Source organism: Syngnathus acus, chromosome 1 (genome assembly GCF_901709675.1).
Source record: "Syngnathus acus chromosome 1, fSynAcu1.2, whole genome shotgun sequence".
Taxonomy (NCBI): domain Eukaryota; kingdom Metazoa; phylum Chordata; class Actinopteri; order Syngnathiformes; family Syngnathidae; genus Syngnathus; species Syngnathus acus.
In genome coordinates this window covers 1,237,695-1,261,704 of record NC_051087.1, presented here as the reverse complement: position 1 = coordinate 1,261,704, position 24,010 = coordinate 1,237,695, and the positions used below count along the sequence as shown (strand labels likewise).

Genomic DNA, 24,010 nt, shown 5'->3' with positions numbered 1-24,010 from the left:
TTTTTGTCTTGGTGACTTTTGTCTTGTTCCTCTGCCCACTTCTTCTTTTTCGATTATCTTGGTGAAGCATCTGCTGTCAGCATGATCATGCAGCGCAAAAAAAAAAAAAAAACCTTGACCTTGTATATAATGTTCCCAGGTCGCTGGCCGTGTGCATGAGTCGTCGCCTTTGTCCTCATCTTCCAGATATGTAAGTCCAAGCCCTTTTGTGTTCTTCAAAAATCGGACTTTTCTTGTTAGGATTTTTATTCATTTATTTCTTATGTTTTTATTTTTTTTATTTCCTGCATTTTGTGACTAACAGGTACTAACCATATTCAAAAGAACAAAGATTTATTTTGTTGGGTTGACATGTGATCTTCATAATGAGGAATCCAAAATAAAATAGAATAAAGTCATTTTAAAGTTAAACTAGGAAAGAACGAAATTTTTGCAAATGATTTTCCAAAATACAACTTGATTCTTTTATTCAAGAACTTTTGCAGATTGTGTTTTCCCCTCAAACTCGTCGGGGGTGATACTAAAATAAAATAAAAATTCTCTCTGATCGTTTCCAGGTAAACACGAATAAACACGCGTTTTGTGTTTGTGTACTCAGATGGCGATGCTGCGTAGGCACCTGGTGGTGGCGCTGTTGGTCGTCTTGTCAGCGAGGGCCGCTGCAGTGGATCCGAACACACTTGCCAAACTAGTCAATGACATGCTCCGCAAGTATGTTTGATTTGTGCTGGATTTCTCTCTGTAAAGCACTAACGTGGCGGCCTTGGTTCTTCTCACCCGCAGGTTCCAGGTACATAGGTGAGTTTGGGCACCACAATGACGTCATCCCTGGTCAGCTCTTCATTTACACTCAGTCAAGAAACCTAATCTAATGCAATGTCAAATTAGTAAATATACTATATATATACACTACCGTTCAAAGGTTTGGGGTCACAAAATTGTTTGGGTGACCCCAAACTTTTGAACCGTAGTGTAAATATTATAATAAAATATTATGAATTAAATATTATAAATTATATCTTATATTTGTATAAGATTATATATAATCTATGAATATAAGTATACATATATATATTATAAGATTTTTTACACAGAAGATTATATATATAATCTATAAATAATTATCTAAATAAATATATACACTACCGTTCAAAGGTTTGGGGTCACCCAAACAATTTTGTGACCCCAAACTTTTGAACGGTAGTGTACATGGCTTGCAAAATGACCTAACTTCCTGGGTCACTCCAATTTTTTTTTAACCCAAATTGAGTTGGTTTTGGGTTTGAGTCAGCTCAGTGGCCTAGTGGTAGAGTGTCCTCCCTGAGACTGGAAGGTTGTGGGTTCAAACCCCGGCCGGGTCATACCAAAGACTATAAAAATGGGACCCATTGCCTCCCTGCTTGGCACTCAGCATTAAGGGTTGGAATTGGGGGGTTAGATCACCAACTGATTCCCGAGCGCGGCACCGCTGCTGCTCACTGCTCCCCTCTCCCCCAGGGGATGGATTAAAATCACACGGGGATGGGTTAAATGCAGAGGACAAATTTCACCACACCCAGGTGTGTGTGTGACGATCATTGGGACTTTAATCTTTAATCTTAATCTTTTGACCCAGCAGTTTGGGGAGGTAACTGTGTGTGTGTGTGTGTGTGTGTGGTGTGTGTGTGTGTGTGTGTGTGTGTGTGTGTGTGTGTGTGTGTGTGTGTGTGTGTGTGTGTGTGTGTGTGTGTGTGTGTGTGTGTGTGTGTGTGTGTGTGTGTTTGCTGTGTTAGCGGTTTGCCCATGTTCAGTATGGCCGTGAGCATCCCGCCCGGCGTCGTTCCAGGTTCATACGACCTCAGTCGAGTCCAAGAGTTGGATGTGAAGAAAACCATCTTGGACTGCAACGTGTACGAGGGCAACAATGTGTTGGCCGCAACCGTTCTGAGGTGGCCCGACGTGGCGATGCAATGTCCCAGGGCGCAGGTGCCGTGGCAGGATGTTCTGAGAGCGTGCCGGCAGGAGTCCATGACGTGGCACGACGTGGCCATGAAGTGCCCCGGTGCTGTGAAAGACGGCCAGTCGGACCACGCCGAATACCGGGTCCTCGAGAAGTTCAGCGCCTGGGCTACGAATAAGGATAAGTCGGGTCTGTTGGTGTTCTATGTGTACACGACACCCTGCGAAGCGCGCTGCGCCAAAAGAAATAACGCCTTGAGCATCCTCAGAATGCTACAGGGCATCCAGGGATGGAATGAACACGTGCTCGTCTTCTCCAAATTAGTGAAACCTAAAAGCGGTACCTCCATACCCGTCGACAGGCTGAAAAGAGCCCTATCCGACATGGGGAAACATATAGGCGGCCTGGAAAATATCTTTCGCTGTCAGTTTGCCAGCGGTGCCATGACGTGCAGCAGTTGCTCCACCTTGGGGCAGATCTCCCCTCAATGCTACTTGGACGAAGGCGACTTGGAGGGAGTAGGGCAGCCAAGTGGGGCGCAAGGGCCAGTGGGAGGCCAAGGTGTGATTGGCACGGAGGGACAAGGAGGTAGAGGAGCAGGAGGGTGGGCGCAAAGAGTAGGAGGGGCAGAAGACGAGTGGCAAACAGTGGGGCAAAGAAGAGGTGGAAATGGGCCAACGCGAGGGCAACATCAGAGGGGCAAGGTGGCGGTGGGGCGGGCCGAGGACAAACAGGAAATGGGGCTGCTCAAGGGCAACCCGGGTGGTGGCAAGGTGGCGGTGGGGCGGGACGAGGGCAACACTGGTCGGGGCAAGGTGGGAATGGGGCAGGAGAAAGAGGAAGATGGGCCTGAGGTTGTTGATGACCAACAACTCTTTGTTTGCTAAATGATAAGCTTAAGCTGGCATTAGCACGCTAACGTGACTGATATATAATGCAAGAAAATGATGTAAAAAACAAACAAAAAAAACGACTTGCTCATCATTAAAGCTTTATTTTCACGCCTTTATTCTTGTATTTACCTTTTAAAAACTTTTCATTACGTGACGTTTGTGAAGTCATATGTTTTTATTTATTTATTTATTTAATCTTATTTCTTTTATTCCGTTTTATTCGGTGTATCGAATGCGTGAAAATGAACTCGGTCGGGCCGCGGAAGATAAACTCCAAGCCCCAGAATGCTGCACGGATGTGACGTCATTTTCCAGCGTCACAATGGAAGAGTCCAAGATGGCGGAGACGGAGTCAGCCAGGAGTCCGCTCGGCGCGCTGCTCAGCGGTGTCGCGCAGCAAATATTTTACCGAAACAGCGACGTGACGGAGGAGCATTTGAAAAGTCAACTTTACCCCGAGGCCACTCCGGAACACTTCAAGGCTTTATACGACAAAATGAAGGCGCTCCTTAAGGTCAGAAACACTACAAACTGTCACTTCACTGGTTCTTCTATTCATTTACAAATGAACCTAAAACAAATTGTTTGATATAGAAGAACCAGTGAAGTAATTGAAAAAGAAAAAACAAGATGAACCTAGTACAACTACTACAAACTGTCTGCGATGATGTTATTCGTAAAGACACGGAGTATTGTTGATAGATACTCTTCACGCTATTAATGATAAGTAAAGACATTGATGTATTGGTAAAGACAGCGCCTGTTAATGACGTCACATGTGATGTCACGTGAATCGGTCTGAACTGAAGGGGTGACACGTTTAACGTTTTGCACCCTCCCTAGTCGATGGCCACGGCCGACATGGACCACGCCCAGCTGGAGGCCTTTCTCACCGCCCACACCTGCAAGCAGGGGTCGGGCGGCGTCACCCCCGAGCAGGCTGCCGCCCTGGCCCGCTTTTGGAAGAGCCAGCGCGGGCGCGTCCGTGAAAGCCTCCTGGCGCACAGCCGCTGGGAACCCGCCCTTCGGGGCCTGTCCTGGAGGCTGGACCTCCAAACGGCAGATAGACGCGGAGGGCCGCCACTTGGCGGGCCACTCGCCCTGCTGGAGCTGGAGCTAGGCAACGGCGAGCAGGTAAGCCTTTTCCGGATGCCAAGACTTTGTCGGGTGGAATCCCTTTCTGATCATAATTCTGCCAAATATCAGAAGAAAATATTTGTTATAGTCTGACAATAACACAGGATCGCTTCCCGGACAATATCGGCAAATTTGACGCGGCTGCCATTGTTTTGACAATTTTGTCTTACAGGAGTCGAACTTTGTGTGCGTGGAGATGGACGAGCACAACGTACAACACGTGCTGAACAAGATGGCCGCCATCCAAACGGCCATTGACGCCGCCGTTCAGCGCGCTTGAAGCTCGTGTTGTGCTGAAAAGGAAGTCTGAGGCGCGGAGTCTCATTCGTGACCAGCGGGCTAACTTTCCTGTGGTTCACGTTTTGATGACGTGTTTGTTTTCCAAGCCTGGATCCAAAATGACTCACAGACTGTATTTTTTTGTTAGCCTCCCTCAGAATGAAAATATTTTGCCCCCCCCCCCAAGAGATTATAAATTGTATCTTAATCTTATGTCTAAAATTTTGTTTTAATGACACCTCTCCACTCTTGTGCACTCTGACAACAAGACTGCGTCTGCCACCTACTGGAGTGAATGTGCAATTGCACTTTATTCCACTCCTACCGAAAAAAAAGACATGCCTCCCCGCCCATTTGAGAAAAACCAGTTCATCTTGTTTCAGCATCACGTGGGGGTCTTGATTGCAAGCGTGTGACGCCTGTTAAGTGCGGGAGAATGCCATCCTTTGTGCGGACGTGCGTGTTGAGATTGCGCAGCAGCCACGCGGCGCCATGTTCCCAAATGTTCCGTTGTATCCCAGCGCCGGTGAAGCATCTGAAAGTCCCCCCGGAGTCCTCGTCCAGACTCCGGCATGGCTACGTGCGTTGCAGGTGGGGCCGGGCGTAAAAGCGGCTGCTCGGGCGCAAGTGCGGTCCTGCTGTGTGCCGGCCGCCATGCCAAAGCTGCTGCTGCTGCTGTTCCTGCTGCTGCTCAACGCGTTGACGTGCAGCATCCTGGCGACGCTCAGCTGGATACCCGGCCGAGACCACGGCGCACTTTTCAAGCCGCGCACGCGCGCGTCCTTCTGGAACCACGAGCAGCGGCGGCTGGACTTGAGCGGGCCTCCACCGGACTCGTGCCGAGCGGACCGCAGAGCTGTCACCCAGGTGATGGAGACTGTGGCGCCACACAAGTGTATGTTTTTGGGTTGATATTTCAATTTGTTTTTCCTCAATTGTGAACATCAGGTCTGGGACTACAACACGTTGCCCCGAAGCCTCCAGGACTTCCTGCTCTACATGCACTGTAGGAAGTCCAATGTCGTCATCGCTCCGAGTCTGGGGTGCCGACGAGCGGATCCCTTCCTGCTGCTCGCCATCAAGTCCCTGGTGCCGCATTTCGGGCGGCGGCAGGCCATTCGCCAGACGTGGGGCCACGCTGGCGTCCACGCCAACCGCACAGTGGCCATCGTCTTCCTGCTGGGGCGGACGCCGCCCGAGGACCACCACCCAAATCTGCAAGGCATGCTGGGCCGGGAGGCAGAGCTTCACGGGGACCTGCTCCAGTGGGAGTTTAGGGAGACGGCCCTCAACTTGAGCCTGAAGGAGGCCCTCTTCCTGCAGTGGTTTCGTCGCAATTGTCCTCGAGCCCGCTTTGTCCTGGAGGCCCACGACGACACCTTTGTCAACACGTTCCGGGTGTTGGACTTCCTGGAGTCTCTGCCCCGCACCGGCAGAGACTTCCTGTTTGTCAGTGATGTCGTCCTCAACGGCCGCCCGGCCGCAGACCGGGCTCTCCCGGACTTTGTCCCACCGAGTGTTTTCACAGGAACGTATCCGCCTCGCGTTGCATCGGGCGGCTTCCTGCTCTCCGGCGCGCTGGCGTTACGTCTTCACGACGTGTCGCGCCGCGTCCTCCTCTTCCCAGTCCACGAGGTCTACGAGGGCCTGTGCCTCCGTAAACTGGGTCTGATCCCACAGAAGCACCCGGGCTTTGCCGCCCGCAAGGTCCACCGCAGTGGCGACAATGACGAGGAGAAGGACGGCGAGGATGCGTGCGCGCATACCAAGTCGATGGTGGTGAACGGTCGCACGGCGCAGGAGATGCTGAGGATGTGGAAGACCTGCGGTTGGACGGAAACTTGATTAGAGACAGAGGCTCAGCACGTCAAATGCCAAAGAGTGAAAGCTCGGCTACTGATGGGATGTTTATTTTTATATAATATTTCATACAATTGAAAAAATGATGTCATATTGAGTATTAATGTCATAGAAATGATAACTGGGTATCAGTCAAGACCGCTTGTATCATCCATGATGTATTAATGATCATGTTTGTAAAATAACAAACAAGAATCCACTCCAACAGAATTTCTTGTATTTATAATTCGTATTGTGGATGAACCAAACACAAACAGGACCCAATGTGGATGTTTTTGTCTCCCTCTGGTGGCCATCGGTGACACGACAACCAATCAACTCCCCGATTAGCCCCAGTCGTTTGCACGTGCGCACTTGAAATAGGCGCCCGCGAAACAACAAGAGGTGGCCACGTCACTTCCGCCTGGGCACTTTTCATGCATGTGTATCGAAAAGACAACAACAAAAAGAATACAAGCCTGCCAAAAAATGTTTGCTCGCAAACCGATGACCCTTAAAAGTCACGTGCTGCTCCTGAGCCTTGTGCTAGGGACTCTGCGGACCTCCTGCAAGGCGCAGGTAAGAAGAGCACTCGAAACGCTTTGCTTTGTTGGGGCGCACCTTCTTGTTTGCTGACTCGTGTGTCATCAAATTGTGTTTGGTGCGTGCTCTATCTATTTGCAGTTCCTGGGGGACGAAACCAAACAGGTCTCTGGTTAGTCAACCTTTGTTGTTATTCTTATTCTTATCATCGATGTTATGTTTGCCACACATGAGTCATTCAAATTATTGTTGCAATTTATGTTTTATATGGCACCTCCAAAGTCCAACACAAATCTAGTCACGGGCAAATCTCGCCAACTTTTCTGGCGTGTCAATACAGAGAGAGTTTTACTATCTTTTGATTTGGTTGACTTTGTTTTTTTATTTCTGCATTTTCCTTTACTCTCACTCTTTTTAGGAGTAGTTTGACTTCGTTTGAGTTGGATTTTGTTTTACTGGTGAAACTCCCTTAGTGTCTCTACTGTGTGTTCTATATTACTTGAGGTACAGCAGGTAAAGGGGGCGGGGCCTTCTACGCCCTGAGAAGCTGCCACCGGCGTCTGGGAGGCGACAGCGGCGACTTCTTCTCGCCCGACTACCTTTGCGCCAACCCACCCCTGTGGTGTAACTGGACCATCCAAGCCCCCGATGGCAAGCGGGTCTACTTGCACCTCCAGGACCTGACCCCCAATGAGGACTGTCACCTAAAGCAGGATCAAATCCACGTGGATGAGCCCGTCAAACCTTCGTCCGGAACCTCCGCGGGTCACCGGGTCCTGCAGGGGTGCTGGCGCGAGGCCACGTACGCGTCACTGTCCGACACCCTCCGCGTGGTCCTGCTGATCGGCGGCTGGCCCGCTCAGCAGTACCGGGGATTCTACGCACGCTACCGCACCTTCGGACCCCCCGTGGCCTACCACCCGTCAGATGGCACCTCCGGGCCGGACGGGAACTGGGACCTTGAGGACTGGGATGAGTTTGGACCGATGATAGCGGGGGAGCGCGAGCGGCGTCCCACGGCGACCGCTGACGTGTTCCCCCTGTTAGATTCTTCTAACATTGCCGACGCTCCTGAGTCACCACACGGAACGTCCCGTCTGGAACGAGGCGCCCCCCGAATCCTCTTGGACCCATCTGACCCCACGGGACCAGCACACGAGCAAGTGAACCAACTCCCCGGCGGCTTCCTTCCCACCCTGAGCCCCAACGCTGGACCTAATCTGCCAGAAAATCAAAACCAGCCAACGGAAGCAGGTCAAAACAAGATGGTCACAAATACGTCCTCATCCTCCGGAGAACTTTCGGATCACGGAGGGACACGTGAGTACTAACAGTTTGACGTGTCAAATAAATTTCATCGAGTCAGACTCAGAATTGTATTCTACCAATAATGGGAAATTCGATGGACTATTATTAACGCACATACATGTCACCTGCAGTCAACATCTGGAACTCTTCTCAAGCTCTACATCAGCCCGGCGGTGAGTCCACATCGGTTCGGAACCGATCCCGAGCCGTCCGCCTCACTCCTGTCCTCGGCATTGTCCCGGCTCGCTCTCTGAGCAGATCAGCTGTTCGAAGTGTCGGTGGAGGTCCAACTCAATCAGGAGCACAAGCGCAACCAGCATCATCTGGACGGGTCACTGATCAAGTCTGTCAGGGCTCTGGTATGGCCGCCGGAACTTTTGTTGACCAACGTGTGCGTTTATGAATAATGACAATGACCTCTTCTTCAGGTCCTCCAACATCTGGACGGGCTTCACATCCCCATCAGCTTGTCCTTCAAAAGAATTAAAAGGTTTGTTACACTTGCTGCTCGTTTAGTTTTGTACATTATCGCTTATGTTGAAACACGAAATAAAAAACCAATGTCCAGGCTCCGAGCGGGAGAACTTTACATCATGTGGCTGAGCGTGGGTAGTGGGCGGAGCCACGCCTTCTCCGGCATCCACCAGAACCTCCACAATATGGTCGGCAGCAGCGTCGGCCCAGTTGGGAGTCCGCATCACAGCGTCGTCGCTTCGGTCTCCATTGGAGGTGAGACCGACTTGCAGAAGTGGGCCGCCAGACCTGACCACATTTGAGTTTATTGTCCTCAACCAATGTCAGAAACAGAAATTTGGTTCTTGCAGTGATTTATTTTTTTCCCAAACCGCAGACGTCAACGAATGTGGGACCCAATTGGCGCTGTGCGGCGTCAACGCCGACTGCTTGGATCAGTTTGGCTCGTACAGGTGCCGCTGCAAAGACGGCTTCCGGGACGAGTCGCATTTGGGACCCGTGGGCACCGTGTGTGTGGAGCGCAAGCCCGCAGGTCACCATGACAACCGTTGTCTCACTGTGTGACCCCCAGCCCATTTGGCCCGTTGTCCCACAAGGTGTGTGTTGTGTGTGTGACAGGCTGCAGTCGTGGCCTGTCGGGCGAGACCAAAGGCGTGTACGTGCTGTTCTTCCTACTCAGCTTCCTGCTGCTGATGTCGCTGGCGGTGGCGTGCGCGCTCTACAGCCGGCGCCGCTGCGGTGCCTTCCTGCCCAAAGGCCAGACGCCCGATTCGGCTCGCCGCTGTCCGGACGATGACAACGCTTACGCCGCCGCTGCCTCGGACCTGTCGCCGCCTCCGCCGCCCGCTAGGGGGCCACGCGACGCTTGGCCCATTCACAAGGTTGATGTGTATCGATGAATCGTTACACCCCTACTAATTAGGGTTTCAAACTAGGGTTAGGGTTTCCGACTAGGGTTTTAAACCAAGGTTAGGGTTACAAACTAGGTTTTAAAGCTAGGCTTAAGGTTTCCAACGGGGGTTTCAAACTACTTTTAGGGTTTCTAAGATTAGGGTTTCTAACTAGGCTTTCAAAACGAGGGTTAGGGTTTCCGACCAGGGTTTCCAAGGAGTTTTGCCTTTGCTATTTAGGGTTTCAAACTAGGGTTAGGGTTTCCGACTAGGGTTTTAAACAAAGGTTAGGGTTACAAACTTGGTTTTAATGCTAGGGTTAGGGTTTCCAACGAGGGTTTCAAACTACTTTTATGGTTTCTAAGATCAGGGCTTCTAACTAGGCCTTCAAAACTAGGGTTAGGGTTTCCGACCAGGGTTTCCAAGGAGTTTTGCCATCGCTAATTAAAGTTTCAAACAAGGGGTAGGGTTTCCGACTAGGGTTTTAAACCAAGCTTAGGGTTACAAACTAGGTTTTAAAGCTAAGGTTAGGGTTTCCAACGAGGGTTTCAAACTACTTTTAGGGTTTCTAAGATTAGGGTTTCTAACTAGGGTTAGGGTTTCCGACTAGGGTTTCCAAGGAGTTTTGCCATCGCTAATTAGGGTTTCAAACTAGGCTCAGGGTTTCCGACCAGGGTTTTAAACCAAGGTTAGGGTTTCAAACTAGGTTTTAAAGCTAGGGTTAGGGTTTCCAACGAGGGTTTCAAACTACTTTTAGGGTTTCTAAGATTGGGGTTTCTAACCAGGCTTTCAAAACTAGGGTTAGGGTTTTTGACTAGGGTTTCCAAAGTTAGGGTTAGGGTTAGGATTAGGGTTGGGGTTAGGGTTTCTAACTAGGCTTTCAAAACTAGGGTTAGGGTTAGAGTTAGGGTTAGAGACAGAGTTAGGGTTACTAACTAGGCTTTCAAAACTAGAGTTAGGGTTAGGGTTTCTAACTAGGCTTTCAAAACTAGGGTTAGGGTTTCCGACTAGGGTTTCCAAGGAGTTTTGCCATCGCTAATTAGGGTTTCAAACTAGGCTCAGGGTTTCCGACTAGGGTTTTAAACCAAGGTTAGGGTTTCAAACTAGGTTTTAAAGCTAGGGTTAGGGTTTCCAACGAGGGTTTCAAACTACTTTTAGGGTTTCTAAGATTGGGGTTTCTAACCAGGCTTTCAAAACTAGGGTTAGGGTTTTTGACTAGGGTTAGGGTTAGGATTAGGGTTGGGGTTAGGGTTTCTAACTAGGCTTTCAAAACTAGGGTTAGGGTTAGAGTTAGGGTTAGAGACAGAGTTAGGGTTACTAACTAGGCTTTCAAAACTAGAGTTAGGGTTAGGGTTTCTAACTAGGCTTTCAAAACTAGGGTTAGGGTTTCCGACTAGGGTTTCCAAGGAGTTCTGCCATCGCTAATTAGGGTTTCAAACTAGGCTCAGGGTTTCCGACTAGGGTTTTAAACCAAGGTTAGGGTTTCAAACTAGGTTTTAAAGCTAGGGTTAGGGTTTCCAACGAGGGTTTCAAACTACTTTTAGGGTTTCTAAGATTAGGGTTTCTAACTAGGCTTTCAAAATGAGGGTTAGGGTTTCCGACCAGGGTTTCCAAGGAGTTTTGCCTTTGCTATTTAGGGTTTCAAACTAGGGTTAGGGTTTCCGACTAGGGTTTTAAACAAAGGTTAGGGTTACAAACTTGGTTTTAATGCTAGGGTTAGGGTTTCCAACGAGGGTTTCAAATTACTTTTATGGTTTCTAAGATCAGGGCTTCTAACTAGGCTTTCAAAACTAGGGTTAGGGTTTCCGACCAGGGTTTCCAAGGAGTTTTGCCTTTGCTATTTAGGGTTTCAAACTAGGGTTAGGGTTTCCGACTAGGGTTTTAAACAAAGGTTAGGGTTACAAACTTGGTTTTAATGCTAGGGTTAGGGTTTCCAACGAGGGTTTCAAACTACTTTTATGGTTTCTAAGATCAGGGCTTCTAACTAGGCTTTCAAAACTAGGGTTAGGGTTTCCGACCAGGGTTTCCAAGGAGTTTTGCCATCGCTAATTAAAGTTTCAAACAAGGGGTAGGGTTTCCGACTAGGGTTTTAAACCAAGCTTAGGGTTACAAACTAGGTTTTAAACTAAGGTTAGGGTTTCCAACGAGGGTTTCAAACTACTTTTAGGGTTTCTAAGATTAGGGTTTCTAACTAGGCTTTCAAAACTAGGGTTAGGGTTTCCGACTAGGGTTTCCAAGGAGTTTTGCCATCGCTAATTAGGGTTTCAAACTAGGCTCAGGGTTTCCGACTAGGGTTTTAAACCAAGGTTAGGGTTTCAAACTAGGTTTTAAAGCTAGGGTTAGGGTTTCCAACGAGGGTTTCAAACTACTTTTAGGGTTTCTAAGATTGGGGTTTCTAACCAGGCTTTCAAAACTAGGGTTAGGGTTTTTGACTAGGGTTTCCAAAGTTAGGGTTAGGGTTAGGATTAGGGTTGGGGTTAGGGTTTCTAACTAGGCTTTCAAAACTAGGGTTAGAGTTAGGGTTAGGGTTAGAGTTAGAGTTACAGTTAGGGTTAGGGTTAGGGTTAGGGTTACTAACTAGGCTTTCAAAACTAGAGTTAGGGTTAGGGTTTCTAACTAGGCTTTCAAAACTAGGGTTAGGGTTTCCGACTAGGGTTTTCAAGGAGTTTTGCCATCGCTAATTAGGGTTTCAAACTAGGCTCAGGGTTTCCGACTAGGGTTTTAAACCAAGGTTAGGGTTTCAAACTAGATTTTAAAGCTAGGGTTAGGGTTTCCAACGAGGGTTTCAAACTACTTTTAGGGTTTCTAAGATTGGGGTTTCTAACCAGGCTTTCAAAACTAGGGTTAGGGTTTTTGACTAGGGTTTCCAAAGTTAGGGTTAGGATTAGGGTTGGGGTTAGGGTTTCTAACAAGGCTTTCAAAACTAGGGTTAGAGTTAGGGTTAGGGTTAGAGTTAGAGTTAGGGTTAGGGTTAGGGTTAGGGTTACTAACTAGGCTTTCAAAACTAGAGTTAGGGTTAGGGTTTCTAACTAGGCTTTCAAAACTAGGGTTAGGGTTTCCGACTAGGGTTTCCAAGGAGTTTTGCCATCGCTAATTAGGGTTTCAAACTAGGCTCAGGGTTTCCGACTAGGGTTTTAAACCAAGGTTAGGGTTTCAAACTAGGTTTTAAAGCTAGGGTTAGGGTTTCCAACGAGGGTTTCAAACTACTTTTAGGGTTTCTAAGATTAGGGTTTCTAACTAGGCTTTCAAAACTAGGGTTAGGGTTTCCGACCAGGGTTTCCAAGGAGTTTTGCCATCGCTAATTAGGGTTTCAAACTAGGCTCAGGGTTTCCGACTAGGGTTTTAAACCAAGCTTAGGGTTACAAACTAGGTTTTAAAGCTAAGGTTAGGGTTTCCAACGAGGGTTTCAAACTACTTTTAGGGTTTCTAAGATTAGGGTTTCTAACTAGGCTTTCAAAACGAGGGTTAGGGTTTCCGACCAGGGTTTCCAAGGAGTTTTGCCATTGCTAATTAGGGTTTCAAGCTAGGGTTAGGGTTTCCGACTAGGGTTTTAAATCAAGGTTACTAGGCAACTAGGGGTGTAAATCGCGGGTTTTGTAACGATACGATATATCGATACAAAGAACCACGATACGATATTTGCAGATATCTTAAAGCCTGCTGTGATTCATTCACGATACATCACGATATAGTGCTCTACGATCGATATAGAACAATATCCTGATTTCTAACAATTCATACGCAAAATCAACAAGGTACTGCAAACTCTTTATTTAGGAAATTACAAAGTGCTTCCAAACGAATGACTTGAAGCCCAAAGGGGAGCGAATTTCCTCGTCTTCTTGGACACTAGCCATAGCACCAGCCCAGGAGCCGCGTAGTTGTCGGCTCCCCTTTCACGTGCCTGCTCTGCTCACAACACAACACGCCGCGCACTGCTCCCGGAAAGAGGAAGCAAGCAACAATGAACTGGATTTCAAAATAAAGTCGCGTCTAATGTCCGAGGTCAAAAACGGGCGATATAGATCGACGTTTACGTTTAGCATCGATGCCGACAAATCGTAGAGCATTATATCGATGTATCGATGAATCGTTACACCCCTACTGAAAATGTGTGTGTCTGCCAGGAGCGATGCGTGGCCGTGGATCTTCCGCTGCTCCGTTTCAGCCCGCTGACGCCGTCTGACGTCTACACTGACTCTCAGGAAGGCGGCAAGAAGTGATGAGGACCTGTGTTTTTTTTCCTCCTCCACTGTTTGTGATTATGTACTCTCACTAAAAACAACTGCAACATCCTTGACTTTGATTTGGCTCTGAGCTGCAAACTTCAAATGTTTTCTTCCCTCAGTCAAATTTGATTGTGGGAATGTTCTTGGGTTTTTCTTTCGGCTCATATGACTTTAACCAGTAGGTGTCAGTAATGCGCATTGAAGCTGGTGCCACCTCGCCGTAAAACAAAACGAAGAATAAAATGACGTCACTTCCCGTTCACGAACGAGTTGCGAATTGCATTTCCCGTTCACCAACGGAACGGAACTGTGAGAGTAAGTGATTTGCATTTCCAATTCATCGCGAGAACGGATCAGTGAGGGAACGAATCGTGACTTTGAAGTGCCTTCCTTCCTTCCCATGCGTGCATCAACGGATCAGTCAGTGAACGTGTTGCGTCGTCTCCCTCCTGGCGTCAACTATGGAAGCCAGAATGTCGATTGACGATTTGCCAAGGAAAGAAAGAAAGAACCACTCACTGAACCACCACTTCTTTTATGCAAGCTAACGGCTAACTTTATTGCATGAAGGGATGCGCCGTTATGCAACAGCGTATGCTTCTCTTTGGGTCATCTTTATTTTATAACACTTATCGTAGTTTTTAAATAACGTGTATGCATATATACGCCTAAATATTGTTGTCCAATATATCTACTGCAATTTCATATTAGATTGCTGGTTTGAAATGTACTTTTATTATTATTATTATTTGAATAAACATTTATGTTAAAACTTGTCTGGTGTCTTATTCCTTGTTTTTATATTCGCCAATTAAAACAAATAAACCTGATCTTTGGTTAACTGCTTTATATGACAATATGTATGTGTTTTACGTTGTTATATGAGTTGGTGTCCCCCAAAATAACAAATGTCGGCACAACGGATTTTTTTTCCCAACCTTTTATTCAAACACATTCGGTATAATAACACCATCAACAACAATCCAACAAATACAAAATTAAAACATCAATGTCTGCATAACGTGTGTCGGCTGGCATAGCAGCAACGCTGTCTGTTTCATTCGTGAATCTTCGCGAACGAACATGAAAATGGTGGTGTACCTAATAGAGTGTCCGAGTGACGTCACAGATCAAACAGCCAATCAGAAAGTGGGGGTGAGGGCGGGTGTGGCACTTTTTACTTAAACCAGGGGTGTCAAGCTCCAGTCCTCGAGGGGCCGCGTTCCAATATGTTTTCCAAGTTACCCTCGTTAAACACACCTGCGTGAAAAGTTTTAGCTCCTTTCACGTTCCGCAGCAGCTAAAACTTTTCACGCAGGTGCGCTTAACGAGGGAATCACACGGACACTCCATTAGGTACACCGCCATTTTCAAGTGTACCTAATAACAGGCCACTTTATTAGGGAAATATCATGGTCAAAGGTCACAGGTGTCAAGCTCTAGCCTTGGGGCCGCGTTCCAATATGTTTTCCAGGTTACCCTCGTTAAACACACCTGCGTGAAAAGTTTTAGCTCCTTTCACGTTCCGCAGGAGCTAAAACTTTTCACGCAGGTGCGCTTAACGAGGGAATCACACGGACACTCCATTAGGTACACCGCCATTTTCAAGTGTACCTAATAACAGGCCACTTTATTAGGGAAATATCATGGTCAAAGGTCACAGGTGTCAAGCTCTAGTCTTGGGGCCGCGTTCCAATATGTTTTCCAGGTTACCCTCGTTAAACACACCTGCGTGAAAAGTTTTAGCTCCTTTCACGTTCCGCAGGAGCTAAAACTTTTCACGCAGGTGCGCTTAACGAGGGAATCACACGGACACCCCATTAGGTACACCGCCATTTTCAAGTGTACCTAATAACAGGCCACTTTATTAGGGAAATATCATGGTCAAAGGTCACAGGTGTCAAGCTCTAATCTTGGGGCCGCGTTCCAATATGTTTTCCAGGTTACCCTCGTTAAACACACCTGCGTGAAAAGTTTTAGCTCCTTTCACGTACCGCAGCAGCTAAAACTTTTCACGCAGGTGCGCTTAACGAGGGAATCACACGGACACTCCATTAGGTACACCGCCATTTTCAAGTGTACCTAATAACAGGCCACTTTATTAGGGAAATATCATGGTCAAAGGTCACAGGTGTCAAGCTCGAGTCTTGGGGCCGCGTTCCAATATGTTTTCCAGGTTACCCTCGTTACACACACCTGCGTGAAAAGTTTTAGCTCCTTTCACGTTCCGCAGCAGCTAAAACTTTTCACGCAGGTGCGCTTAACGAGGGAATCACACGGACACTCCATTAGGTACACCGCCATTTTCAAGTGTACCTAATAACAGGCCACTTTATTAGGGAAATATCATGGTCAAAGGTCACAGGTGTCAAGCTCTAGTCTTGGGGCCGCGTTCCAATATGTTTTCCAGGTTACCCTCGTTAAACACACCTGCGTGAAAAGTTTTAGCTCCTTTCACGGTCCGCAGGAGCTAAAACTTTTCACGCAGGTGCGCTTAACGAGGGAATCACGTGGACACTCCATTAGGTACACCGCCATTTTCAAGTGTACCTAATAACAGGCCACTTTATTAGGGAAATATCATGGTCAAAGGTCACAGGTGTCAAGCTCGAGTCTTGGGGCCGCGTTCCAATATGTTTTCCAGGTTACCCTCGTTAAACACACCTGCGTGAAAAGTTTTAGCTCCTTTCACGTTCCGCAGGAGCTAAAACATTTCACGCAGGTGCGCTTAACGAGGGAATCACATGGACACTCCATTAGGTACACCGCCATTTTCAAGTGTACCTAATAACAGGCCACTTTATTAGGGAAATATCATGGTCAAAGGTCACAGGTGTCAAGCTCTAGTCTAAAATGGCGGTGTACCTAATGGAGTGTCCGTGTGATTCCCTCGTTAAGCGCACCTGCGTGAAAAGTTTTAGCTCCTGCGGAACGTGAAAGGAGCTAAAACACGCCACTTTATTAGGGAAATATCATAGCGGTGTACCTAATGGAGTGTCCGAGTGACGTCACGGATCCAACAGCCAATCAGAAAGTGGGGGTGAGGGCGGGTGTGGCACTTTTCACATTTATTTAAGCTTTGACCATGATTTTTCCCGAATGAAGTGGCCTGTTATTAGGTACACCTGAAAATGGCGGTGTACCTAATGGAGTGTCCGAGTGACGTCACGAATCCAACAGCCAATCAGAAAGTAGGGGTGTGGGCGGGTGTGTCACTTTTCACTTTCCGTGAAGCTTTGACCATGATTTTTGACATAATTGATTTATTAAAAAAAAAAAGGATCAGTGTGTGTGTGTGGGGGGGGGGGGGGGGGGGGGCGATTTGTTGCACGATTCGTTTGAACGAATCTTATGCGTGAACTGATTCTAAAGATTCAGTTCACTTAAAAGAACTGGAATGCACATCACTAGTGCGGACACATTTTACGGGGGGGGGGGGGGGGGTGACGTCAGTGCCTCCCCAGTCATGAACCTCACAGCACGTCACTGAAGCCTTCAATCCACATTTGCATGTCTGACAACACTCACACAAAAATGTGTCTGTCAAACATTCACTGACGCTATCTCATTTTCAATCTTTCCCACACACGCAATCACAGTCATGTCGAGGCAGATTTATAACATCTGTTGATTCAATAAAGTTTTTTTCAGGTTTGAAGAGAAAAACAATTTAATGTACAACTTATGAAAAGGAACGTCCCAGGTGTCCTGAGATGCCGCATTGCACTTATGGAGAAGTCACAGTTTGGTCCACAGCTTCTTCGGGTTGTGTGTCTGTGTGTGTGTTTGTGTTTATGTATGAACCAATCATTTTTGACTGGTCTCAACTGGGCAACTCGTTGCTAACTGGTCAGATTCTAAAATTCCACTACATAAGTACTCGTCAGTTGTCAGCTTTGGCTTGCTCGTAAAGTGTGTAGGATATTGGATTCTTGGACTAGTTTTGCGTACGAGTGGGCCAAAAGTGACATTTGTAGTGGAGGAATAACGTTGCTAGTAAGACAGTCGCTGAACTCGTGGTGCTTGGTTGTCTTGCTGGCGAAGAGCGTCCTTGTACACGCGAGACGTTGAGCTTCCGCGCATCCACGAAGCGTCCGGATGGCTTTCCGTGGCGATCCGGTCCCGCCGATCGTCCGCCGTCTTGTTTCCGATAACGTTGCTGTCGGCGGCGTCAGCGGAGGGTCACCTCTTCTGCTCCCAGATCTCGGCCATGTTGAGGTCCAAAGTCTCCAGGTTCTTGAGGGCCTGCACGTTCTCCGTGTAGAAGGCCACGTCCACCACCACCAGCCTGAGAACAATCGCAGACAACCAAGTGAAATACAACTGTACCACACACAGGAGACTTGCTGGCCTAAAGTTTTTATTTGACTCACAAAAACCTTTTTTTTTTTTTTAAATAAAAAATAATATTTCCGTTGAAGTTTTTAATCAATAAATCAGATTTATTTTTTGGGGGAAATTTGATGTGTTAAGCACTAGTGGTATCGGTACTTGATATCGGTGACTATTCAAGAATTGAGTTTTTGTACTGCATTAGTCTGAAAAAAAGGGGTATCAGAAATTGTATTTATTATTATTATTGAATGGTATAGCACAATATTTCAAAGCAAGCAAGTTACCCGTGCTGAGGCCCGCCGTCGTTGACCACGCCGAGTCGAGCCAGCTGCCTCTTCAGGTTCATCTTCAGGCTGCTGTTGATCCGGACAAACAGCATCTACGCATACGCACCGGCGTCAGCCGATTGATCGCAGGAGGCCCAAACAGGAAGTGGCGTGGCGAACCTGCGTCTGCTCGGCGGGCAGGAGGTCGTTGATGGCCTCGTGCATCTTGACCATCTGCTTGCACACGTTACGGAAACACGCCGACGGCATCGGGGCCTTCACCTCATACTGCGCAGATGCCGTGACGTACGCGGCAAGGAGACATGACACCCCAGATTAAAATGAAAGCATCCATCTCGCCATTTTCTACTGCTCATCTCTTGTCTTCTGTACCTTGGTCAGCACCTTCTCAAACACGCTGTCCATGATGGCCACCAGCTTGGCCCAGATTTCGGACACGTGGTCGTTATAGTCCTGCGCGCACGTGAGAATCAACAAAGTCATCCGGAGGTGGATGCGCGCGGCCGTGTGGTTACCTTGATGATGTGGTCAAAGTGTCTGAGGACGCTCAAGTGCTTGGACTGAAGCTTGCTCTCAAAATGTTGCCGTATGACAGGAATGTAGAACACCACCAGCTGCAGGCAGCGTGAGGCTAACGCTAGCACAAACGCATACATGTCAAATTTCCACATTCATATTGTTAGCGCGGGGGGGGCTTACCGAGGTTTTTGGTGGTGATGGTCTTGAGGCCGACCACCTGCAGAGCTCCTGCGCCGAGAACCAGCTGACAACTGCGAGAGTTGAAGTGCTGCGACGCATGTAAACACACCGTTGGAGATGGATTCAATGAGCAAATGAACGAAAAGTCAAAAGGGTTCTGACCTTGAGGAGGTCAGCCAGCCGCATCAACATGTCGGTGGCGATGGCCGGGATGTCGTTGACGCACTGGCAGTATTCCAGAAAGATCCGGATGAGGAGCAGCACCGTCCTGAAGACCACCACGGTCCACAACCAACGCAAAGCCGGTGAAGGAGGCTGGCTCTTTGCTCGCGTGCAGGTCACGTGACCCGCGTGAGCGCACTTACCCCACCACGGCGTACTTGTGCCCCTTCACCAGCAGGAAGTCGCCCGGCTTCCTCTCATCTGGACCTGCCATGTGGTTACAAAGCTTATCTTTGACCGATCCCGTTCCAAAGTGTACGTGCTGGCGGCTGGCTACCTGCTGCTTTGCGCACGGCGAGCGCAATGGTGCCGTCCGCCATGGAGTCGACCAGCTCCTGAAACTCGGCAGGAACCTCCGCCTGTTTCCAACGCTCGTTATCCAGCAGGAGACTGCGGGCGCAGCGACACGTCTTCATCAGGATGCCCGACGGTGGTTATAGCGACGGCTGCCGCTCACCTGAGTTTGGTCTTGCGCTCCTCGTGGAAGCGGTGGACGAAGCGGTCGGCCTGACTCTGCAGCGCCCCCCGCAGGGACACGCTGCGCCTGCCGCACAGCTCCTCCGTGTCCTTGGCGAAGGACTCCACCGCCACCGAGAGGTCCACAAACTCGGCCGAGCTGATGCGCTCCAGAGAACCGTCCTGGTGTGTCAAAATAAAAATTCCAAAACACTTTTGAACAAAAGAGATTTTCGCAGTTCCAAAATATTTCATAGTTTTGAACATAACATTTTAGAAAAATCGATATTTATGGAAACAATTTCCTTTAACCGTTGTGGACAAACCAAAGTCTGTCTTGGAGATTTATTTATTTTTTTTTTTTGTACCTTGGCTCTGGCGGTGAGGATCTTGACGCAGCGGTCATGGCTGATGTCGGAGGCGGCGTGCAGAAGCTCCTGGATGTTGTTGAGCACGCGGTTCAGCTCCAAGTCGGACGGCATCGTGTCGCCGGCACTGTTGTACCTGAAGCGGGTTCATCGCAGCAACGCCAGTCGTGCCATTTTATCAACGCACTCAGTCTGCCAACTTCAAATTTTTTCATTTGGAGTCTACTTGAGTTCAATGGAGGGAACGGGAGTTGAGTGCGACCTACATGAAGTTCTGCTCTCCAGATGCTGAGTCAGCGTCCGGCGTCCCCGGCGGCGTCGCCGCTCTGGCTTGCTGGGCGCCGTGGAGGGCGTCGCTGATAAAGGGGCCGTCGTGCGTGAGGTAGGCCAACTCGGCGACGTCCACGCACGTGCCGGCCGCCTCGTGAGACCGAAGCTGCTCCGGGTGGGACTTCTCCGCCGAGGAATTCTTTCGGGCGGATTCCAGAACCTCTAAGACCACCGAGCGGATCACGCCGAGCGTGGCCTGGGAGAAGACAAGAACACGCTCTGGGTTACGGATTGGAAAGACGAACTGATAAGCGAGACATGTCAATTTACCTTCATCCTGTGGAGGAAAAGCAGGAAGCAGTCGAAGACGTCCTTGAGGAACTCAAACCACTGAGGGAAGGTCATCAGACGCATCTGCTCGGCCAACCTGGAGGTGGGACATTCCCAGGCGTGACGCACTTGTGACTTCTTCATCGGTGACATTGTCGGGGAGCCGCCGCAACTTACTTGGTGACGACTTCCGTGTCGATGTCATCGATGGACAGGAGCCGCTCGGCGACGCACTGTCGACACAAAATGACCGTTGACCGACTGTTGCAGTGAACACACGGAGAGCAAAAAATACCGGTGTCGCACCTGGGACACGATGGCCTTGGCCGCTGCAATCATCTCGTCGCCGTAAATGTCCAAAAAGTCCAACTTTCTCTGGCGCAGCAGGCCAAACACCAGTGACTGAAGACGCTCCTGCACACAAACACGAAAGCCAGGTCAGCTTTGGACCGGCAGGATGCGCGGTGCCGATTGACTTCCAAGCAGACCTTCTCCAGGAGCTGCGTGTCGTCCCTCAGGCTGCGGTTGAGCTCGCTGCGTGCGTACATGCTGAAGTCCTCCACCATCATCTTGTCAATCAGCTTCTCCAGCTCGCACAGCTGAGAGCCCAGGTGTCTACGCGCACGGGCGGGAAAAAAAACACGTGAGCCCGCAGATCGCAGAGTGCTTGGGACAGCCGCCGTCACGTCACCTGAAGCTGTGGATGCCTTGCAGCTCCTGCTGCAGGACCTCCTTGGTGGTGGCGATGAGCTCCAGCGCTCCCACAAACTCAGAGGTGGAGAGCAGCAGCTGCACGGTGGGCTGCGTCTGGTGCACGGCCGCCATTAGCTTTAGCTTGCCGTGTAGCTTGACGCAGTTGTTGCGCGCCAGGGCGGCGCGCAGGGCCGCCAGCGGGCCCTGGCACATGATGCGGTCGATGGCGGCGGTGCGGCGCCGTAGAACGGCCACCGCCTCCTGCGTCTCCTTTAGGCGGTCCCGCAGCTCGTGCTGAGACGACATGGCGTGGAAGAAGGCCTCGGAGCGCAGCGAGATCTGCCGCGCGATGCTCACCTCCACCACGTCCAGGTAGTGACTCAGCTGTAAACGCGTGCACACTTGTCACATCAGAGGTCACTTTGAAGCACGCGTAGACCCACCTTCTCTTGCAGCAGTTTGGAGGAGGCCACGTCACGGCTGCTGCGCCCGCCGCCGTTGAAGTGCGACCACGGCAGGACGGCGTTAAAGGTCACCGGCTCCTCCAGGGCAAAGTCGGGTTTCAGGAAAATCTGAAACGTCATCACGGTCAACCACACTCGCGTCTTCTGGCAGTGCATTTGGACCACGCAAATGAACAAGACAAATTTGTTACCTTGGGAACTTGGTCCAACTCTGCTCTCGACTTTTCTATGAGAACCAAAAGGACAAGAAAAATAAAAATGAGTCACATGACTAAAGCCTGCGTGACGGCTTCAGCAGATGAACTGGAACCTTGGTTGGTGTTGACGCTATAGATGGCGTCCGCAAAGTCGTCTTTGACTGGACAAAGAGTCTTGCATCGTTCGTGGATTCGTTCCCTCTGAAAGCAACAAAACACTTGTTGTAACATTTGTTGAAACATTGACGACAAATTGTCAGCTTTCCAACCTTTTAACTTTGCTTTAGCGCCAAGGAAAAGGAATGACGGTGAGCGGTGGCACCAAAAGGATGCAGACGACAAAGAAGACCAAGAATGAGGTGACGATAGAAGTTCAAAAAGGGAGAGGCAGGCATGAGGAAGATGTTGACGCAAAAAGGACAACCGAAATAAGGAAGCGGTGAAATGTGCCGTGAGCTGCGTTAAGTAAGCAAGAATGTCGATATTAGCGCATCATGTGACTTATCTTAAAATAACATCACGCACGAGAATTGCGGCTAAAAACAAGTCTGTCTTCAGATTAAAAGAACACAATCAAGAAAGGCTTTGGTGGACTTGAATCACACAAACCGGAAGATCCACATCACAAGCATTCACCTGCGCGCTCTCCTGAAGGTACGCGCGGAAGTGTTCCTGCGTGATGTTGCCGAGGCAGAAGGACGGCATCACCTCCGTCTCGGCAAAATCCAAACCCCAGGTCTTGGTGAAGAAGTCCGACTCGCGTTTGGCCAGCCTCGGGTCGTTGAGGGCCGCCGGCAGGTTGACCTTGGAACTGTAAACCGTCCAGCGGTCGTGCTCCGAGACCACAGACGGACCCTCGCGTAGGCCCCGTGCATCGCCTGCGCAGAGCATTATTAAGATGCCACTGATTAGGGCTGAACAATGAATCCAATTCAATGTGATGTTTTGATGTGTCATCATCACACAGGCGATGTGTTCAGATGAGCGTCGCCATTTGTCCTCACCGGTGGGCTCTTTGGGGCACACGTCGGGCAGCGAGCGGACCGGCCGACGCCGGGAGGATGAGGGAGAGGGGCAGGGCGACGAGGGGTCCCGCTCCTTGCGGTAGAGCCCGTCTGGGACGGCGGGCCGAGGCACTGGCGAGGAGACGGGGCGGGCTGCCATCACCAGCTAGCTGCACGAAGGGGAGAGCACGCGTTAAACATGGGCAATGCCTTCCAAGTGCCATTGTGTTGTCTCTTACATTAAACAGCAGTGGTGGCTCTCCTTGCCCACATGCTAAGGGACTTATTGTTTTTTTGTTTTGTTTTTTAATGAAAAAAATTCACTTGAAGAAGGGCCTAACTGACGCTTGCTTGCACTAAGAAAAAGCAAAACAAGACAAAAATAAAAGTGCTGGCTTGTTATTTGAGAAAATGGAGTCAACTGTAAGTCAATGTCCCATTGCACCTGTGACATGAGTAAAGTTTAATCTAATCTAATCTCATAAATTTAAGAGGGGCTCGTGCAACTTCTTTGGCAACTCTGCGCAAGTTGGAGAATTTGTGAATTGAAGGCTGAGTTGTCAATCCGGACGAGCAGCTGTGACTGACGCTCGTAGCTTTAGCATTAGCATCGGCGTTGACAGCGGAGCTCTCGCTGACCCGCAGCAGACGCTACGACACAAACTCTGACTTGGTGGCAACACAAAGACGAGCAACGTCCATGTTTGATTTCACCGCTGTAATGTCAGACGGCCGAGCTAACGCTAAGGCTAATTAGACTCGGCGGTTCCACGTACACTGACGCTAGCAGGTTAGCTGCTAAGCTAAGTCAAGCTACGCTGAGAGCCAATCAGCCAGTCAGCAAAACACGCAATCCAACCAACAAAACCAAATCGCGGGCTTGGTGCATCTCCCTCGCTTACCTGTCGTCAGAAGCGGCACAGCAGCCGACGTTGTTTCCTTTGCTCCTCACCATCACACTAACTAGCGAGGACCCACTGAGAACACCAACCGCTACTAGCGTTCTGCCGACCATCGCGCACTGCTAAACGGCCAGCGGCGTTTTGTTCTGACGGGTGATTCGCCGGGCGCTTTGCTGCCGCCTGCTGGACATGCACGGAATCACACCAGTCGGACAACCTCCGCCTTTTCGCGATTCCTAAATTGCCATCTCA

At 49.3% G+C, this 24,010-nt stretch overlaps 5 protein-coding genes across 11 annotated transcripts; 4 read left to right on the top strand and 1 right to left on the bottom strand.

Annotated features, from left to right (window-relative positions):
* Positions 1-96: 96 nt before the first annotated feature.
* Positions 97-2,946, top strand: LOC119122597. Of its 3 annotated transcripts, none has more exons than XM_037251010.1 (5): positions 97-190; positions 599-711; positions 784-798; positions 1,773-2,643; positions 2,713-2,946. In XM_037251010.1, the coding sequence occupies exons 2-5, from the start codon at positions 599-601 to the stop codon at positions 2,824-2,826; spliced, it is 1,113 nt and encodes a 370-aa protein (XP_037106905.1). In that variant the 5' UTR covers positions 97-190; the 3' UTR covers positions 2,827-2,946. The 3 variants fall into 3 exon arrangements, with proteins under 3 accessions (XP_037106905.1, XP_037106896.1, XP_037106888.1); XM_037251001.1 differs by having other exon boundaries at positions 1,773-2,686; positions 2,729-2,946; XM_037250993.1 differs by having other exon boundaries at positions 1,773-2,946.
* Positions 2,947-3,136: 190 nt separating this feature from the next.
* commd1 (copper metabolism (Murr1) domain containing 1) lies at positions 3,137-4,451 on the top strand. Of its 2 annotated transcripts, XM_037251030.1 has the most exons (4): positions 3,137-3,346; positions 3,676-3,966; positions 4,142-4,249; positions 4,340-4,451. In XM_037251030.1, exons 1-3 carry the CDS (start codon positions 3,155-3,157, stop codon positions 4,247-4,249), a joined length of 591 nt encoding a protein of 196 aa, XP_037106925.1. In that variant the 5' UTR covers positions 3,137-3,154; the 3' UTR covers positions 4,340-4,451. The 2 variants fall into 2 exon arrangements, with proteins under 2 accessions (XP_037106925.1, XP_037106918.1); XM_037251023.1 differs by having other exon boundaries at positions 4,142-4,429.
* A 98-nt stretch (positions 4,452-4,549) lies between these two features.
* b3gnt2a (UDP-GlcNAc:betaGal beta-1,3-N-acetylglucosaminyltransferase 2a) lies at positions 4,550-6,318 on the top strand. The gene is made up of 2 exons (XM_037250981.1): positions 4,550-5,115; positions 5,197-6,318. Exons 1-2 carry the CDS (start codon positions 4,741-4,743, stop codon positions 6,091-6,093), a joined length of 1,272 nt encoding a protein of 423 aa, XP_037106876.1. The 5' UTR covers positions 4,550-4,740; the 3' UTR covers positions 6,094-6,318.
* Positions 6,319-6,500: 182 nt separating this feature from the next.
* On the top strand, positions 6,501-13,602 carry zgc:66455 (uncharacterized protein LOC393502 homolog). Of its 2 annotated transcripts, none has more exons than XM_037250967.1 (10): positions 6,501-6,666; positions 6,772-6,802; positions 7,141-7,950; positions 8,070-8,111; positions 8,197-8,297; positions 8,367-8,428; positions 8,507-8,667; positions 8,789-8,944; positions 9,031-9,293; positions 13,430-13,602. In XM_037250967.1, the coding sequence occupies exons 1-10, from the start codon at positions 6,529-6,531 to the stop codon at positions 13,523-13,525; spliced, it is 1,860 nt and encodes a 619-aa protein (XP_037106862.1). In that variant the 5' UTR covers positions 6,501-6,528; the 3' UTR covers positions 13,526-13,602. The 2 variants fall into 2 exon arrangements, with proteins under 2 accessions (XP_037106862.1, XP_037106852.1); XM_037250957.1 differs by having other exon boundaries at positions 7,135-7,950.
* A 3,581-nt stretch (positions 13,603-17,183) lies between these two features.
* vps54 (VPS54 subunit of GARP complex) lies at positions 17,184-23,916 on the bottom strand. 3 transcript variants are annotated; one of them, XR_005097915.1, is made up of 24 exons: positions 23,759-23,916; positions 22,857-23,026; positions 22,489-22,730; positions 21,966-22,053; positions 21,847-21,881; positions 21,635-21,763; positions 21,190-21,575; positions 20,987-21,113; positions 20,805-20,912; positions 20,676-20,731; positions 20,499-20,595; positions 20,165-20,424; positions 19,899-20,034; positions 19,532-19,713; positions 19,352-19,464; positions 19,218-19,281; positions 19,015-19,120; positions 18,853-18,940; positions 18,669-18,790; positions 18,526-18,606; positions 18,313-18,420; positions 18,151-18,245; positions 17,637-17,819; positions 17,184-17,606 (listed from the first exon to the last, which is right to left on the bottom strand). XR_005097915.1 is itself a non-coding variant. In XM_037250931.1 (23 exons), the coding sequence occupies exons 2-23, from the start codon at positions 23,014-23,016 to the stop codon at positions 17,714-17,716; spliced, it is 2,889 nt and encodes a 962-aa protein (XP_037106826.1). In that variant the 5' UTR covers positions 23,017-23,026; positions 23,759-23,916; the 3' UTR covers positions 17,184-17,713. The 3 variants fall into 3 exon arrangements, 2 of the variants coding, with proteins under 2 accessions (XP_037106826.1, XP_037106839.1); XM_037250931.1 differs by having other exon boundaries at positions 17,184-17,819; XM_037250944.1 differs by having other exon boundaries at positions 17,184-17,819; positions 22,857-23,022; positions 23,759-23,912.
* Between the last annotated feature and the right edge of the window lie 94 nt (positions 23,917-24,010).

Excerpts from the sequence above, each read along its gene's own strand:
- LOC119122597 (XM_037250993.1), top strand. The coding sequence starts at position 599 with ATGGCGATGCTGCGTAGGCACCTGGTGGTGGCGCTGTTGGTCGTCTTG.
- commd1 (XM_037251030.1), top strand. The coding sequence starts at position 3,155 with ATGGAAGAGTCCAAGATGGCGGAGACGGAGTCAGCCAGGAGTCCGCTC. Across the intron at positions 3,347-3,675 it reads AAATGAAGGCGCTCCTTAAG|TCGATGGCCACGGCCGACAT; the intron begins GTCAGAAACACT and ends CACCCTCCCTAG. Across the intron at positions 3,967-4,141 it reads AGCTAGGCAACGGCGAGCAG|GAGTCGAACTTTGTGTGCGT; the intron begins GTAAGCCTTTTC and ends TTTGTCTTACAG.
- b3gnt2a (XM_037250981.1), top strand. The coding sequence starts at position 4,741 with ATGTTCCCAAATGTTCCGTTGTATCCCAGCGCCGGTGAAGCATCTGAA. Across the intron at positions 5,116-5,196 it reads ACCGCAGAGCTGTCACCCAG|GTCTGGGACTACAACACGTT; the intron begins GTGATGGAGACT and ends TGTGAACATCAG.
- zgc:66455 (XM_037250957.1), top strand. The coding sequence starts at position 6,529 with ATGTGTATCGAAAAGACAACAACAAAAAGAATACAAGCCTGCCAAAAA. Across the intron at positions 7,951-8,069 it reads TTCGGATCACGGAGGGACAC|TCAACATCTGGAACTCTTCT; the intron begins GTGAGTACTAAC and ends TGTCACCTGCAG. Across the intron at positions 8,668-8,788 it reads CGCTTCGGTCTCCATTGGAG|ACGTCAACGAATGTGGGACC; the intron begins GTGAGACCGACT and ends CCCAAACCGCAG.
- vps54 (XM_037250931.1), bottom strand. The coding sequence starts at position 23,016 with ATGGCAGCCCGCCCCGTCTCCTCGCCAGTGCCTCGGCCCGCCGTCCCA. Across the intron at positions 20,035-20,164 it reads TCTGGAGAGCAGAACTTCAT|GTACAACAGTGCCGGCGACA; the intron begins GTAGGTCGCACT and ends AACCCGCTTCAG. Across the intron at positions 19,121-19,217 it reads CACAAGTACGCCGTGGTGGG|GACGGTGCTGCTCCTCATCC; the intron begins GTAAGTGCGCTC and ends GGTGGTCTTCAG.